This window comes from Pistacia vera, unplaced genomic scaffold, assembly GCF_008641045.1.
Source record: "Pistacia vera cultivar Batoury unplaced genomic scaffold, PisVer_v2 Contig433, whole genome shotgun sequence".
NCBI lineage: Eukaryota > Viridiplantae > Streptophyta > Magnoliopsida > Sapindales > Anacardiaceae > Pistacia > Pistacia vera.
Genome location: NW_022196261.1, coordinates 206,016 through 219,374, shown reverse-complemented (window position 1 = coordinate 219,374; position 13,359 = coordinate 206,016). Strand labels below are relative to the sequence as shown.

At 31.3% G+C, this 13,359-nt stretch overlaps 2 protein-coding genes across 2 annotated transcripts; both read left to right on the top strand.

Annotated features, from left to right (window-relative positions):
- The first annotated feature begins 346 nt into the window (after positions 1–346).
- Positions 347–8,295, top strand: LOC116143870 (probable disease resistance protein At4g27220). The gene is made up of 5 exons (XM_031429320.1): positions 347–1,960; positions 2,344–2,677; positions 4,541–5,373; positions 6,132–6,593; positions 7,969–8,295. The coding sequence occupies exons 1-5, from the start codon at positions 347–349 to the stop codon at positions 8,293–8,295; spliced, it is 3,570 nt and encodes a 1,189-aa protein (XP_031285180.1).
- Positions 8,296–11,256: 2,961 nt separating this feature from the next.
- On the top strand, positions 11,257–13,299 carry LOC116143869. Its single transcript, XM_031429319.1, has 3 exons — positions 11,257–11,619; positions 12,154–12,819; positions 13,291–13,299. The coding sequence occupies exons 1-3, from the start codon at positions 11,257–11,259 to the stop codon at positions 13,297–13,299; spliced, it is 1,038 nt and encodes a 345-aa protein (XP_031285179.1).
- The last annotated feature ends 60 nt before the right edge of the window (positions 13,300–13,359 follow it).

Genomic DNA, 13,359 nt, shown 5'->3' with positions numbered 1-13,359 from the left:
TCTCTTCTACTTCTTCTTTAGTTTTCTTCTCTCTCTCACAATCATTCAGAAATCACTAAAACATACTTTCATTCAAAAACCTCTCTCACCTCTTCAGACGACACTAAAGTCAGATCGCTTGACTTTTCACTTCTCTCTCATTCCCTTTTTCTTTTTTAAAGAAAAAAAATCCTTTCTTCCTTATTTCTCGTTTACAAAAAATTATATATATATGTATCTTCCAACATTTTTCCATATTCTTGTTCTGTTACTTGAGTTTGCACCCTAGTTGTCCTGTTATTATTTCTGTTTTATTGTCATTTTCTTTCGCTGTCTTCTGTTTATCAAACTTGACAAAGGGTTGAAAATGGTGGAACCTGCCGGGAATATTTCGAGTGTCTTGGGTGTTGTTCTCCAAGCTGGCACGTGGGTGGCTGCTCCGATTTGGCATCAATTTAAGTACTTGTACAACTACAATACCAATTTTGACAATCTCCAAGAAGAACTTATTAGGCTGAAGGATGCGAAAGACAGGGTGGAGCGTAAGGTTGATCCTGCTGAAAGAAATGTGGAAGAGATTGAAGGAAATGTGAAGAAGTGGCAGAATAATGTGGAGAAGACCGTTGTTCAAGCAGAGAGGTTGATTCAAGATAAATCAAACAACCCCCGATGTTTGAAGGGATTGTGCCCCAACTTGAAAACCCGCTACAAACATAGCAAGAAGGCATTCAAAATAAAGCGGGATGATATTGGTCCACTCCTGCTGCAAGAAGAGAAGTTCGACAGAGTTTCCTATCCTACTGTTCCACCAGAGAAGAACTTTGACAAGCTCAGAGATGATGTTTTGAAGCTGACGAATGCAAGACTTAAAGTGCAGCGTAAGGTTGAGGAGGCTAGAAACAACGAGGAAGAGATTGAAGAGGATGTGAAGAAGTGGCTAGAGGATGTTGACTCGATCATTGTAAAAGCAGAGGAGTTGATTAAAAACCAAAGTTCAATTGGCACTGACCGCAAGACCCGCTACCAAAATAGCAAGGCAGCTTCCAAATTAATGGTGGAAGATATTGGTCCACTCCTGCAGCAAGAAGAAAGATTCCATAAAGTTTCCTATTCAACTATTCAACAATCCGACTACGAGAAGAACTTTGACAAGCTCGGAGATGATGTTTTGAAGCTGACGAATGCGAGACGCAAAGTGCAACGTAAGGTTGAGGAGGCTAGAAACAACGAGGAAGAGATTGAAGAGGATGTGAAGAAGTGGCTAGAGGATGTTGACTCTATCATTGTTAAAGCAGAGGAGTTGATTAAAAACCAAAGTTCAATTGGCACTGACCGCAAGACCCGCTACCAAAATAGCAAGGCAGCTTTCGAATTAATGGTGAAAGATATTGGTCCACTCCTGCAGCAAGAAGAAGGATTCCATAAAGTTTCCTATTCAACTATTCAACAATCCGACTACGAGAATAACTTTGACAAGCTCGGAGATGATGTTTTGAAGCTGAAGAATGCGAGACGGAAAGTGCAGCGTAAGGTTGAGGAGGCTAAAAACAACGTGGAAGAGATTGAAGAGGATGTGAAGAAGTGGCTAGAGGATGTTGACTCTATCATCGTTAAAGCAGAGGAGTTGATTGAAAACCAAAGTTCAATTGGCACTGACCGCGAGACCCGCTACAAAAATAGCAAGGCAGCATCCGAATTAATGGTGGATAATATCGGTCCACTCCTGCAGCAAGAAGAAAGATTCGAAAAAGTTTCCCATCCTACTATTCACAAGGAGATATGGCTTAGATATAATGAAGATTATTTGGCATTCGAATCAAGAAACTCCACTGAGAAGAATGTATGGGAGGCATTAAAAGATGAGAAGATATACATGATGGGTGTTTATGGGATGGGTCGTCTAGGCAAGACCACTCTTGTGCAGGAAATTGGTAGGAAAGCCGAGATGGATAAGCTCTTTGATGCGATTGTTTTTGTTGAGGTAATGTTTAAACTAAGGGGTGTCACTTTATTATATTAGGATATTTATTTAGAGTGATAATTATTAGTATTTAATTTATATCATTAATTTTATTTGAGTGAAATTAATTAAACTTTAGGCATCTATACAAGGAAGTTTAATTAATGGGAAAAAAATATTCAATAGAATATTGTTTCTTTGTTTTTATGAAGAAATCCTTGTTTTTGTTGTTTATTTATAATTTTATATATTTTAGTTTAGTTTATCTGTTGAGGTTTACTTTGTCATTATGCTATTTTTTTAGTAGATGAATATTTTTTTTTTAAAAAAAAGGCATAGTTATCAGTTTAAGATTTTCTTTTTATTATTATATTTTGTTTATTTTGTGGTTCTTTTTCTTGCAGGTAACAGACACTCCGGATACAAAAAAAATTCAAACAGTAATTGCAAACAAGTTAGGTGTCAAATTCGATGATGCAATCGAAGATGAGAGTCAAAGAGCAAGTAAGTTATATTCAAGAATTGAGAAGAGGAATATCCTTTTAATCGTAGATAATATTTGGGAAGAGCTAGATTTGAAGATTGTAGGAATTCCTTATGGAGCTGATTGTGGAAGAAGTAAAATATTGATGACAATAAGAAACGTTGATGTGTTGGAGAAGATGGGTTCTGCAAAAAATGTCGGGATGGGTATTTTAAATGAAGAAGAAGCTTGGAGCCTATTCAAGAAAATGGCAGGTAATTATCGTAACTTTTTTTAATGTGATGACACGTAAAATTTGTGTTGTGGTTTAACGTGAATAAATAAAAAGTTAAAAGTAGTAATAACATGAAATATTTTCAAAATGTGTATAATTACTCCATTGACAGAATAATAGTGCTGGCTTAGGGGCAAAATTGACTAATCTCCGTAACCTCTCATTAAAAACAAGAAACCTAATTTAGTTTTATTATTATTATTATTATTTTTTGAAAATTCCTTTGACATCAGTTTTATTTATTCTCTAATTAAATATTCTGAAAATTAAATTTTATGTTTAATTTCCATATGCAGAAACAATTCTAACATAGGGCTATTTTTTAATTACAAGCTTGTCTCATTTTATTTGACCTGATCTTTCTAACTAAGTTCTAACAAAACCTGTAATTCTTTTTGCTGAGGCAAATCCATTTTGGTCCACCAGTAAAAATTAGAAAGTATTGGTTAGGTCCTTAATATCAAGTATCAACCACAGGTTGCCACCACCGCACAACAAGTCTTTCGTCACTGTCAACCACCCCAATCCGCTACCATCACTTACAAGAAAACAACCTTCTATACCCAGAACATCACCACTGCTTCTTTACTACCCTCTCTTCAAAAATCACAACCTTCTATACATACGACATCACTACCGCCAGTTTTTCAAACCCACCCACCACCACCATTAATAGCCACAATCATATAATTATAAACCAGAATCATAAAAAGTGAAAGATTATCATACAAATCACCTACACTCTTTGGTTGCGAAGAGGTTGGAGCTGCTGGATGGGGTTTGGCTGGGATTGAGTGTAACTCATTTTTATTTTAATCTCTCATTTTTTTTTTTTTCAAATCTAATAACCATATTTTTTTTCTTTTTCTTTTTATTCATATTTTAATCTGATTTTTTTTAAAGTAATTTTATAACCGTAATTTTTTTCTTTTAAATTCGTAATCTATTTTTTTTTTCTCTTTTTATTCATTTTTTAATCTGATTCTTTTGAAAAATAATTCAATTAACTTTTTTTTTTTTCTTTCTCATTTTTAATTTCGTACCCTCCACTCCTCCTAAAACCCAGTAGTAACAAACCTCACCCACATTGTGCCCCACCCCTATCGGTAGCCACTGACAACCTTCGTCACACCCCTTAGCCTCCCGTGCACCACCACAGCACCTCCATATTATTGCCATCTCCAATGCATCCATAACACAACCATCGCCATTGCACCCACACCACAACCCACCCTTTAGACCACCACCACAACAACCATAGCAAATCAGATGACGACCATTGAGTATATACTTCTCTACCCTTCACCCTAGTTTTTCGGGGTTTCATAATGGCTGTCTGTCAACAGGGTATAATTGTTATTTCTAAAACCTCAAAGGGCTTGAGTGTTAACAGAAATCTCAGGAAATAATAGTTATGGACTAAACATTACTTTCTGACTTAAATCTAAAGTATATTCATTAATATTTGAATTAGTTTTATTAGATGGCGTTAGTTAATTATTTTCAGCCTAAATTCACAGTAATGAGAATTGACTTGGCAGCTTTATTTTACATTTCCTCATTTCTCATCGCCTTATTTTTCTTTTCTATAAATATCGTCTTAAAGCTCTTGATACGACAAAATGTATTTCTATGATTTTAGAGATGAAGAGTGGAAAGGAATTTTATTTGGAATTAAGTGCAGTTTATTTAGAATTTCATATACTTTTTTATGGTTCAGTTTAGAAAAAAGTCTAATAAGATAGCTCGAGGGAAAATAACAACACTTGGAACTTTTCTTGTTTCTAAACCAAAAGCATGTGAATAGTAAATGCAATTAGTATAATCATAGCTTCTTGTGCAGGTAATGTTATTCAAACACCTGGATTGAATTCTTTACCAAAGGATGTATGCAAAGAATGTGGAGGTTTGCCTATTGTCATTTGTACTATAGCAAAGGCATTAAGGAACAGGAGACAAAAATCTCAATGGGAAGATGCTTTGCTAATACTAAGAACGCCTTCCCCAGCAAAGTTCACAAGACTTTTAGAAAAGGAATATTCAAAAATTAAGTTGAGATACGATTATCTAGAATATGATGAGCTCAAGAAAACTTTCATAATTCTTAGTCTAATGGAAAACGATACTTCCATTTTAGACTTTCTCAAGAATATCGTTGGTTTGGGTATACTTGAAGGAGCTAACCTTACAATAGAACAAGCACGGAATAGACTGGATTCAGTGGTCAAGGAACTCAAAGATTCTTGCTTGTTACTTGATGGTAGAACCGAAGGAAGATTTTCTATGCATGACATTGTTCGCATTGTTGCTTTAACATGTGCATATACAGATCATCATGTATTTACAGAGAGAAATGACATTGAAAAGGAATGGAAGGATAAAGATAAACTTAGAAAATGCACAATTGTCTCTTTAGTTGGTAATAATATTATTACTCAACTTTGGCCTGAAGCATTAGATTGTCCAAAACTTGAATTTCTTAGGGGTTCTTCTTTCGAAATCTCTATGAAGTTTTTCACAATGATGCCAAAGCTAAAAGTTCTAAATTTATTTAGAATACAACAGTTGTTGCCGTCGTCACTTGATCTTCTAGCAAACCTTCAAACATTGTGTTTAGATGATAGCAAAATTGAAGATGTTGCTATTGTCGGAAAGCTTAAGAAGCTAAAGTCCTTAGTTTGCGAAATACTAATATTGAGGAGTTGTCTACAGAAATGGATCAATTGACTGAGTTAAAGATTTTATATTTGAGCAATTGTTGGCAATTAGAAGTTATTGCACCAAATGTGATATCAAAACTATCCCAACTGGAAGAATTGTATATAAAAGGATGTAGTATTCAGTGGAATGTTGAAGTACTCAAGGAATTGAAGCACTTATCTCAATTGACCAGTTTAGAAATATATATTGAAAATAACAAGATAATGCCTAAAGACTTCTTTTCTAGAGAGCTTAAAAGGTGCAATATATCAATAGGATGTCAACAGCTCAACATTTATGGTCAGTATGAATTTTCAAGAATGTTTGAATTTCGATATGATTATGCCATCTCTTTAGACCAATTACAAATTCTCAAGAATGTTGAACTCTTACGGTTAGTCAAAATTTTTGGTGATGATAACAATCTCAAGCCACTTTTTAACGAAAAGGTTTGATTGACATTAACCTATTGCACTTCTCTATTATATATTCTTCTCTTTTCTTATGCTTATTCTTATTTGTTAACACAGAGTTTTGATATTGAATTATTTGTTCTTCTCTTTTGCGTTTTTGTCTAGTGATTTTAATTTTATGTTAAATTTCATTACTTATTATAGAGACAAAAGACACATTGTTTATGGCAATGGCATATTCATCTATAAATCCATAAGAATCAATTATTTTTTTTCATATGAGTTCGTAAATATTGAAACAACAATTAACTTTGATTGCAGGTTATTTTCACCAATTTGCAGGCCTTGGAATTGAAAAAAATTAGTTTCGGAAAGATTTGGGACAACCAATTTCCAACACTTATGTCTTCCTCCTATCAGAATTTGACAAGCTTTATCTTGTGGGGTTGTAGAAAAATAAAATATGTCTTTCCATCTTCCATTGCCAAAAGCCTCCAGACTCTACAACACCTTGAGATAATGCATTGCGAGGTTTTAGAGGAGATTGTTGAGGAAGAAGAAGAAGCAAAAGATGTTAATTTTGCCTTTCCACAAGTTACCTTTTTGGAGCTTCAGAATTTGCCAAAACTTGCAGCTTTTTATCCTGGAATACATACTTGTGAGTTGCCGATGTTAAAAAGGTTGGAGATCAAGAAATGTGAAAAATTCACTTCAAAATATCTAAGCTTCCAAGAAAATTCACTTCATATCCCAGAGCCAAAACCCCTTTGCTTGGAGCATAAGGTACGAGTTTCTTGTATACTTCTTTATTAAAAAAAGAAAAAAAAAATGCCTTCATTTTATATGTATTACATAAATTAGAACTTAATAATGTGATTTTTAACATCTTTTTTTTTTTAACAAAAATTTAGAAAAAAGAAATAAAAATTAATGGTCAATTGGATTTGGACAATTTTGTTCCTGGAGTCTTGTCAATTAAACTCGTTAAAGTACTATGTTTAAATCATCCAGTATAATTCTAGAAATGATCAAATATTTACTAGAAATTATCAATATGATTTTATTTTCAGATATTATCAACTAATACTTCCCCAAAACCAAAGTCATTCTACTCACAATTTGCAGCTGCCAAATCTCTCCTCTCACAACATGGCTAGCCCTGCAAGTGGTGCGCAGCTGGCCAAGGCCCTTGCTTAATTTACTTTTTTTTTTTTTAATTATTATAAAAACAATAAATCTTTTAATTATTATTAGTTTATATAAATTGACTTTCCAACTAAAAATATTTTAAAGTTGTATAAAATTATATCCTTACAAAATGTTAAATCTAACTATCTCTAATAACATTTTATCCCTTCTTAAAACTATTTTGGAGCTTGTCTTCTTTTTCTTATAGTTTCTTAAAACATTATCCCTCTTACAGTGATCCTTCTTATGATTGGAAAAAATCATAAGAAGGATCACTGTGAGAGGACAAAATTACGTTAGTTACCATTAAATTTAAGAGTGAAAAAATTATAAGATATAAATACCCATATAATAATAGGGAGAATGACAAAAATGGACTCCTTTTTTCTATACACACCAGAAAAAGATAAGTTTGTTTAGAACATGTTTAATTTTCATAGGATAGTAGTGTCTTTTATGAAATTAATTTGACAAGTAAATTAAAGAATCATATGCAATAACCCTTTGTCCTTCTCACAGTTAATTTAAACCAATTTCAATGGTTTCATAACTAAAATATAAAGAAAAACTTGAAAAGCGCAACAGAAGTAGTAATGAAGAAACAAGGGTAATGGAGGGAACAAAATGGGCTTAGGCCCAATTAACAAACCCGAAATCTAAAAGAATCCACAAACATAAGAGAAGAAGCAAATCTTTAAAATGATATAATGTCAAGGAGATTCACAAAAACCATGGGGTGAATGTGACTATGACATTATCAAATTAATTAACTTTTTAAGATTTTCCTTCAAAAAGAGATTTAACACTTTTTCATATTCTTCTCTCTCACCAATCATCTAATTTGTTACTTTTGAAGATCCATGAATCTTCATTTATAATGAAATTGGGTATTGTTTAGAAGCCATAGATTTTTAGATTATTCGAATAATGATTAAAAAGCTAATTAGATTTTTTTTCAATGGATTTGTAGATCAACTCTAATTTGGAGGATTTGTCTTTAAAGAATAAGTTGACACGTATTACTTGGGAGAGTCAATTTAAAACTCTTGAGATCATATATGATAAGTCAGCAAATATTCCACTTGGGCTCCTCTATAGATTTGAAAATCTAGAAAATCTTCAATTATATTCTTGTGGATACAAAGAAATGTTCTCATGTGGAAAGGATGAGAAACAAATGCAGATCACTCTAGGACCATCCTTAGCTTTTTTCCAGAATGTTAAAGTTCTGAATGTAAGAGAGTGTAGAGAGTTGATGAAGTTAATGACACCTTCAACAGCTAGGAGCTTGGTGTAGTCGAGAGAACTGAGCATAGAGAGATGTGAAATGGTGATAGAAATAGTAGAAAATGAGGGAGATGCAACAACGAGTACTGAAATTGTTTTTAAAAATTTGAAGAAGTTGTTATTTAGAATGTTAGAAACTCTCATATGTTTTTGCTCCAGGAATTACTCTTTTAATTACCCATCTTTGGAAGAGTTAACTATAGGAGAATGCCCAATATGAAGACTATCTCTCAAGGAATCTTGAGCACACCAAAGTTACACAAAGTCAAATATGAGAGCTTCAACAAGACTAACAGGCAGTGGGAGAAAATAAAGGAAGTAGTGAATGAGGGAAATGATCTTAATAAAAGCATACAAGGAGCATACAAGAAACAGGTATGTTTAAAAGTAATTAGTTTAAATATTTACTTATTTTTGCATTTTTTATATATTTTAATAATATTATATTTTAGCTACAAGACTGCAAGTCATAGTAGGATAAAGCAAGTTTTGTTAGTTTATCCATACAAGTGCATAACACTTAGAAGACAAGAAGATAATTTTAAGTATTGACCTTAGTTGAATAAACAGTTGTGTTAGGGAATGACATTATTATATTATTATTTGTTTAGTTTGGGCTAGGCCTTTCAGAAATTATTAAGAGTTACAAAAAGATACATTTTTCTAATCCACTAAAAACAATAATTACTATTTTTTAATTACTTTATATTGAAACAACTATTAACTTTTACTACAGAACATTTCCCTTGATTTGAAGTATAATGTCAATTCTACAGTGATTTGCTACAACCAACATCCAAATTTCTTTTATCAAAATTTGACACACTTGTTCTTGTGGAATTGTAGAAACATAAAATATGCATTTCTGTCTTCCTTGGCCAAAAGCCTCCACCAACTCCAACAACTAAAGATTGAAAATTGTGAAGTTTTAGAAGAGATTGTTGCAAAAGAGGAGGGAACGAATGCAGTTGTCAATTTTGTCTTTCCGAATGTGACCTTATTGAAGCTTCAAAATCTACCAGAACTTACAACTTTCTATCTTGGAATACATACTTCTAAATGGCCAATGTTAAAAGAGTTGGTGGTGATAAAATGTGAGAAGTTCACTTCAAAACATATGGCTTTCAAGAAAATGCTGAAGAGGGTGAACTTCATATTTCCGAGCCAAAATCTCTCTTCTTGGACGATAAGGTATGAATGTTTTATTTCATTCTTTATTGAAAAAGAAATTTAACTTACTTCATATATATTACATTTATTTCAAAAACTTTAATTATAGAATTCTTAACATCTCTATTTTTCCTTGGAAAGAAAATTTAGAAAAATTAATGGTTATTTAATTTGAACAATTTTGCTTTAGGACCTTATCATTTAAACTCATTTACATACTAGATTTAAAATAAATAAATAAATAAATCATCCGATATAATTCTAGAAATCAATAGTGAAATTTTAATTTTACTAGAAATTTGTTTATCAGGTGATTCACTTTATTATTGAAGAAATTATTTACAAAAAGTTTGCAACTTGAAAGCCTCCTAAACGGGATCATAAATTCAAAATTATTTTAAAATGATTTGGTGGTGGCCAAGAGTAATAAATCAATTAAATTTTGAATCAAATTATATTAAGGTAACTATCAATAAATTATGTACCGATTTCTTTTCAATTATCACATCTATTTGATAATGTTATAGGCCACATTTTTTAATTAATTGCATTAGAAGCTTTAATAAGTAAATGTCCAAAGTCCAACTTATAGTCAAGGAGGATAAAATTGACATTTCATACCAAAAGGAAAGATTAAACAAGCATATTTCTAAAATAGAAGATAAAATTAGAAAATATAAAGAAAAAAATATGTACAAAATCTGAAATTATATTTTTAAAGTTGTAACCATTAAATACTAAATTTGAAAATTCAAATAATAGAATTTGGGGAAAAAAAAAAAAAAATTTTTAAGAAATTCATATTAATTTAATTTCTATAATGTTTAAAAAAATAAAATAACATTATAAATTATTCTTAAAATAATTCAGAAAAAGTGAAAAAAAAATTGAAAGTGGTTGTAGTGGTGCCTACAACCGTTAGATCGCAGTTGCAAAATGGGGTTGAAGTCATAGCCATCAATCATGTCTACAATCTAAGGTTGCACCACAGCCATGCGATTTGTGGCTATGATTTGCATCTGTAGCCGTTTCCATTAGATTCAAATAATTTAATAGAGAATAGGAGGAGATGTATATTGTAGTTTTCCAAGTTAGTGGTGGCTGAGTAGTTTTTCGGTTTCAAGGGGTGCAATTGGTAAAATCACATAAATGAAACATTTGTTCACAAATTTGATTCATGGTAGCCCTTTGAAGAATAATCTAAATTCATTTAAATAAAAATAAAATTCATTTGAAAAGCATGTTTCTATTTTCCAAAATAATGTAAACAAAAACAAAAAAGTATATTTAATCTGTAGTTTACAAAAATAGTTTTTGAATGCAAATTTTAATATTGATTTTAAATATTAAATATTAATAAAATATAATTTAATAGTTTTAAAATCGATTGTAGTTGATTTGTCAAAATTTGATTGGGTTTGGCCTATGACTTTTGAACCAATAACTAAACTTTTGTTTTAAGTATATAATTATAAAGCTAATTGGATTTTGTTTTACGATGGATTTGTAGATCAACCATGATTTGGAGGTATTTGAATTAAAGAATGGTAAGAAAAGGATTATATGGCAAAGTCAATCTAAAGCTCTTACGATCAAAGGTGATGAGTTAGCAAATAATCAACTCCAACTCCTTCAAGGATTTGAAAATCTGAATAAGCTTGAACTATATTGGTGTAATAAATACAAAGAGCTATTCTTTCCAAATCTTTCAGATCTTGAAGTTCTATGTGTACATGGATGTAGAAACTTGGTGAAGTTAATAACACCTTTAACATCTAGAAACTTGGTGCAATTGAGAGCAATGAGCATAGAGGATTGTGGAATGTTGATTGAAATAGTTAAAAATGAGGGAGAAGGAGATGCAACAACGAGTAATGAAATTGTTTTTGATAATTTGAAGGAGTTGTCACTTCTAGACTTACAAAGTCTTACATGCTTTTGCTCTGGGAATTACTCTTTTAATTTTCCATCTTTGGAAGAGTTAAATATAGGAGATAGTTCTAATATAAAGTCTTTCTCTCAAGGAATTTTAAGCATACCAAAGTTATACAAAGTCAATTATAAGAGCTTGGCGGAGTTTGAATTTAAGTGGAAGGAAATAAGGGTAGTAGAGATTGAGGGGAATGAGCTTAACAAAACCATTCAACAAGTACACAAAGAAGAGGTACATGTATTCAGTTAATTATTTAAATATTTATTTTATAATAATATTATGTTTTTAGCGTTAATTATAATAAACTGTTTTTTAAAAGTTAGTTTGTGTATAAGTATTGTAATGCAAATTTTGCATAAGAATAAGATACACATATATCCTTCCAGCATTGGAAGTTGTAATCTAGTGTTATGCAAAACTAGGCTTATCCTAGCATAAGGCTTGTCAAAAAGTCAATTTGTTCCGGTGGCTGGGCTAATTCCACGTGTCACATTCTTGTTTTTAACTATCATATTTTACAAATCAACATTAATTAGAGGTATCAATTTCAGCCCCCAGGTTAACTTTTTTTAATTCTGATTCAAGGGTTATAGGTGGCCCAATAAAGCAATTGGACTAATTACATGGTAATCGTAAGGAAAAAAAAAAAAAGTTAAATGAATATCTTTTTCTTGCTTAATTATATATATATATATATATATAATTATTATATATATTTTTTAAGGGAAATATTAATTTTAATTTGATTGACATATTTTTCTTTAGGTTGTCTCCAATTTAGAGGAATTGACATTAAGTGGAAGGGACGTCATGTCGATTTGGGAAGGAGCGTTTCAAGAGAGCTTTGGCAAAGTAAAAACTCTTCAATTGATTAATGATGAATATACCAATGTTCCAATTCAAATCCTTCACAAATTTAACAATCTTGAAAAACTCATATTGAAAGTGAGTTCATATGAAGAGATATTCTCATTTGGAAAGGACAAAGAACATGCTGGAGCACTCACGAAATTAAAAGATGTAGAATTGCAGGGACTTTTAAATTTAAAGTGCATTTCAAAACAAGACTCTCGATTGAACTTAATTCTTCAAAATCTTGATAGTTTGGCGGTGCAATATTGTCACAATTTGACTACTTTGTTGCCAACTTTAGTATCTTTTGAAAAACTGAGGACTTTGAGGGTAAGCTATTGCAATGGAATGCAAAACTTAATGTCATCGTCAAGAGCCAAAAGTCTGGTGCAATTAGAAGAGTTGTCAATACAAAGCTGTGAAATGATGATAGAAGTATTGGCAAATGAGAGAAATATAGAGAAATATGAAGTTGTTTTTGAGAAATTGAATACGTTGACCTTGGATAATTTAGAAAGTCTTACATGTTTATGTTATGGGAATTACATCTTAAAATTCCTAAATTTAGGAAGATTATATGTGAGTGGATGCTTCAAAATGAAAACTTTCTTTGGGGGAGGCTTAAGCATGCCAAGGTTGCGAGAGTTGAACTGTAAAGATTGTTTGAAGAGTGGCATTGATACGATCATACAACTATTACAAAATGGTAAGTATTCATTTACTTAACAATATATTTTTTTATCGCAGACTTTTTTGTTCTCCTTCATTTGAATTAATACTAGTCAATCCTCAATAGTCTTTAATATTAATTTTGCCTTTAATTAAAATCTTCCAAGTGAATCAATTATAGACTATAAGTATATATAGAGAAGCTACAATATTATAATTTATGTTTCCTTAAAGTTAATTTATATGTGTTTTTAATTTGAAGCATATATTAAAGTAGATGTTGAGGAAATTCCTTATTTTCTTGTTTAATTGATAAATTATGATCCATTTTCTCTACAATTTTTTATTTTACTATTGAATTTTTGTTCTTTATGATTATAGATTGTTTAGACTTATGGAAAAGATTAGAAGAAGAAGAAGATGATGATGATGATGATGATGAAGATTATA

What these genes read in the sequence shown, in the direction of transcription:
- LOC116143870 (XM_031429320.1), top strand. Translation starts at nt 347, where the DNA reads ATGGTGGAACCTGCCGGGAATATTTCGAGTGTCTTGGGTGTTGTTCTC. An exon ending in ATGCGATTGTTTTTGTTGAG is followed by an intron (nt 1,961 to 2,343) that starts GTAATGTTTAAA and finishes TTTTTCTTGCAG; the next exon opens with GTAACAGACACTCCGGATAC. An exon ending in TTAAGAAGCTAAAGTCCTTA is followed by an intron (nt 5,374 to 6,131) that starts GTTTGCGAAATA and finishes CTTTGATTGCAG; the next exon opens with GTTATTTTCACCAATTTGCA.
- LOC116143869 (XM_031429319.1), top strand. Translation starts at nt 11,257, where the DNA reads ATGAGCATAGAGGATTGTGGAATGTTGATTGAAATAGTTAAAAATGAG. An exon ending in AACAAGTACACAAAGAAGAG is followed by an intron (nt 11,620 to 12,153) that starts GTACATGTATTC and finishes ATTTTTCTTTAG; the next exon opens with GTTGTCTCCAATTTAGAGGA.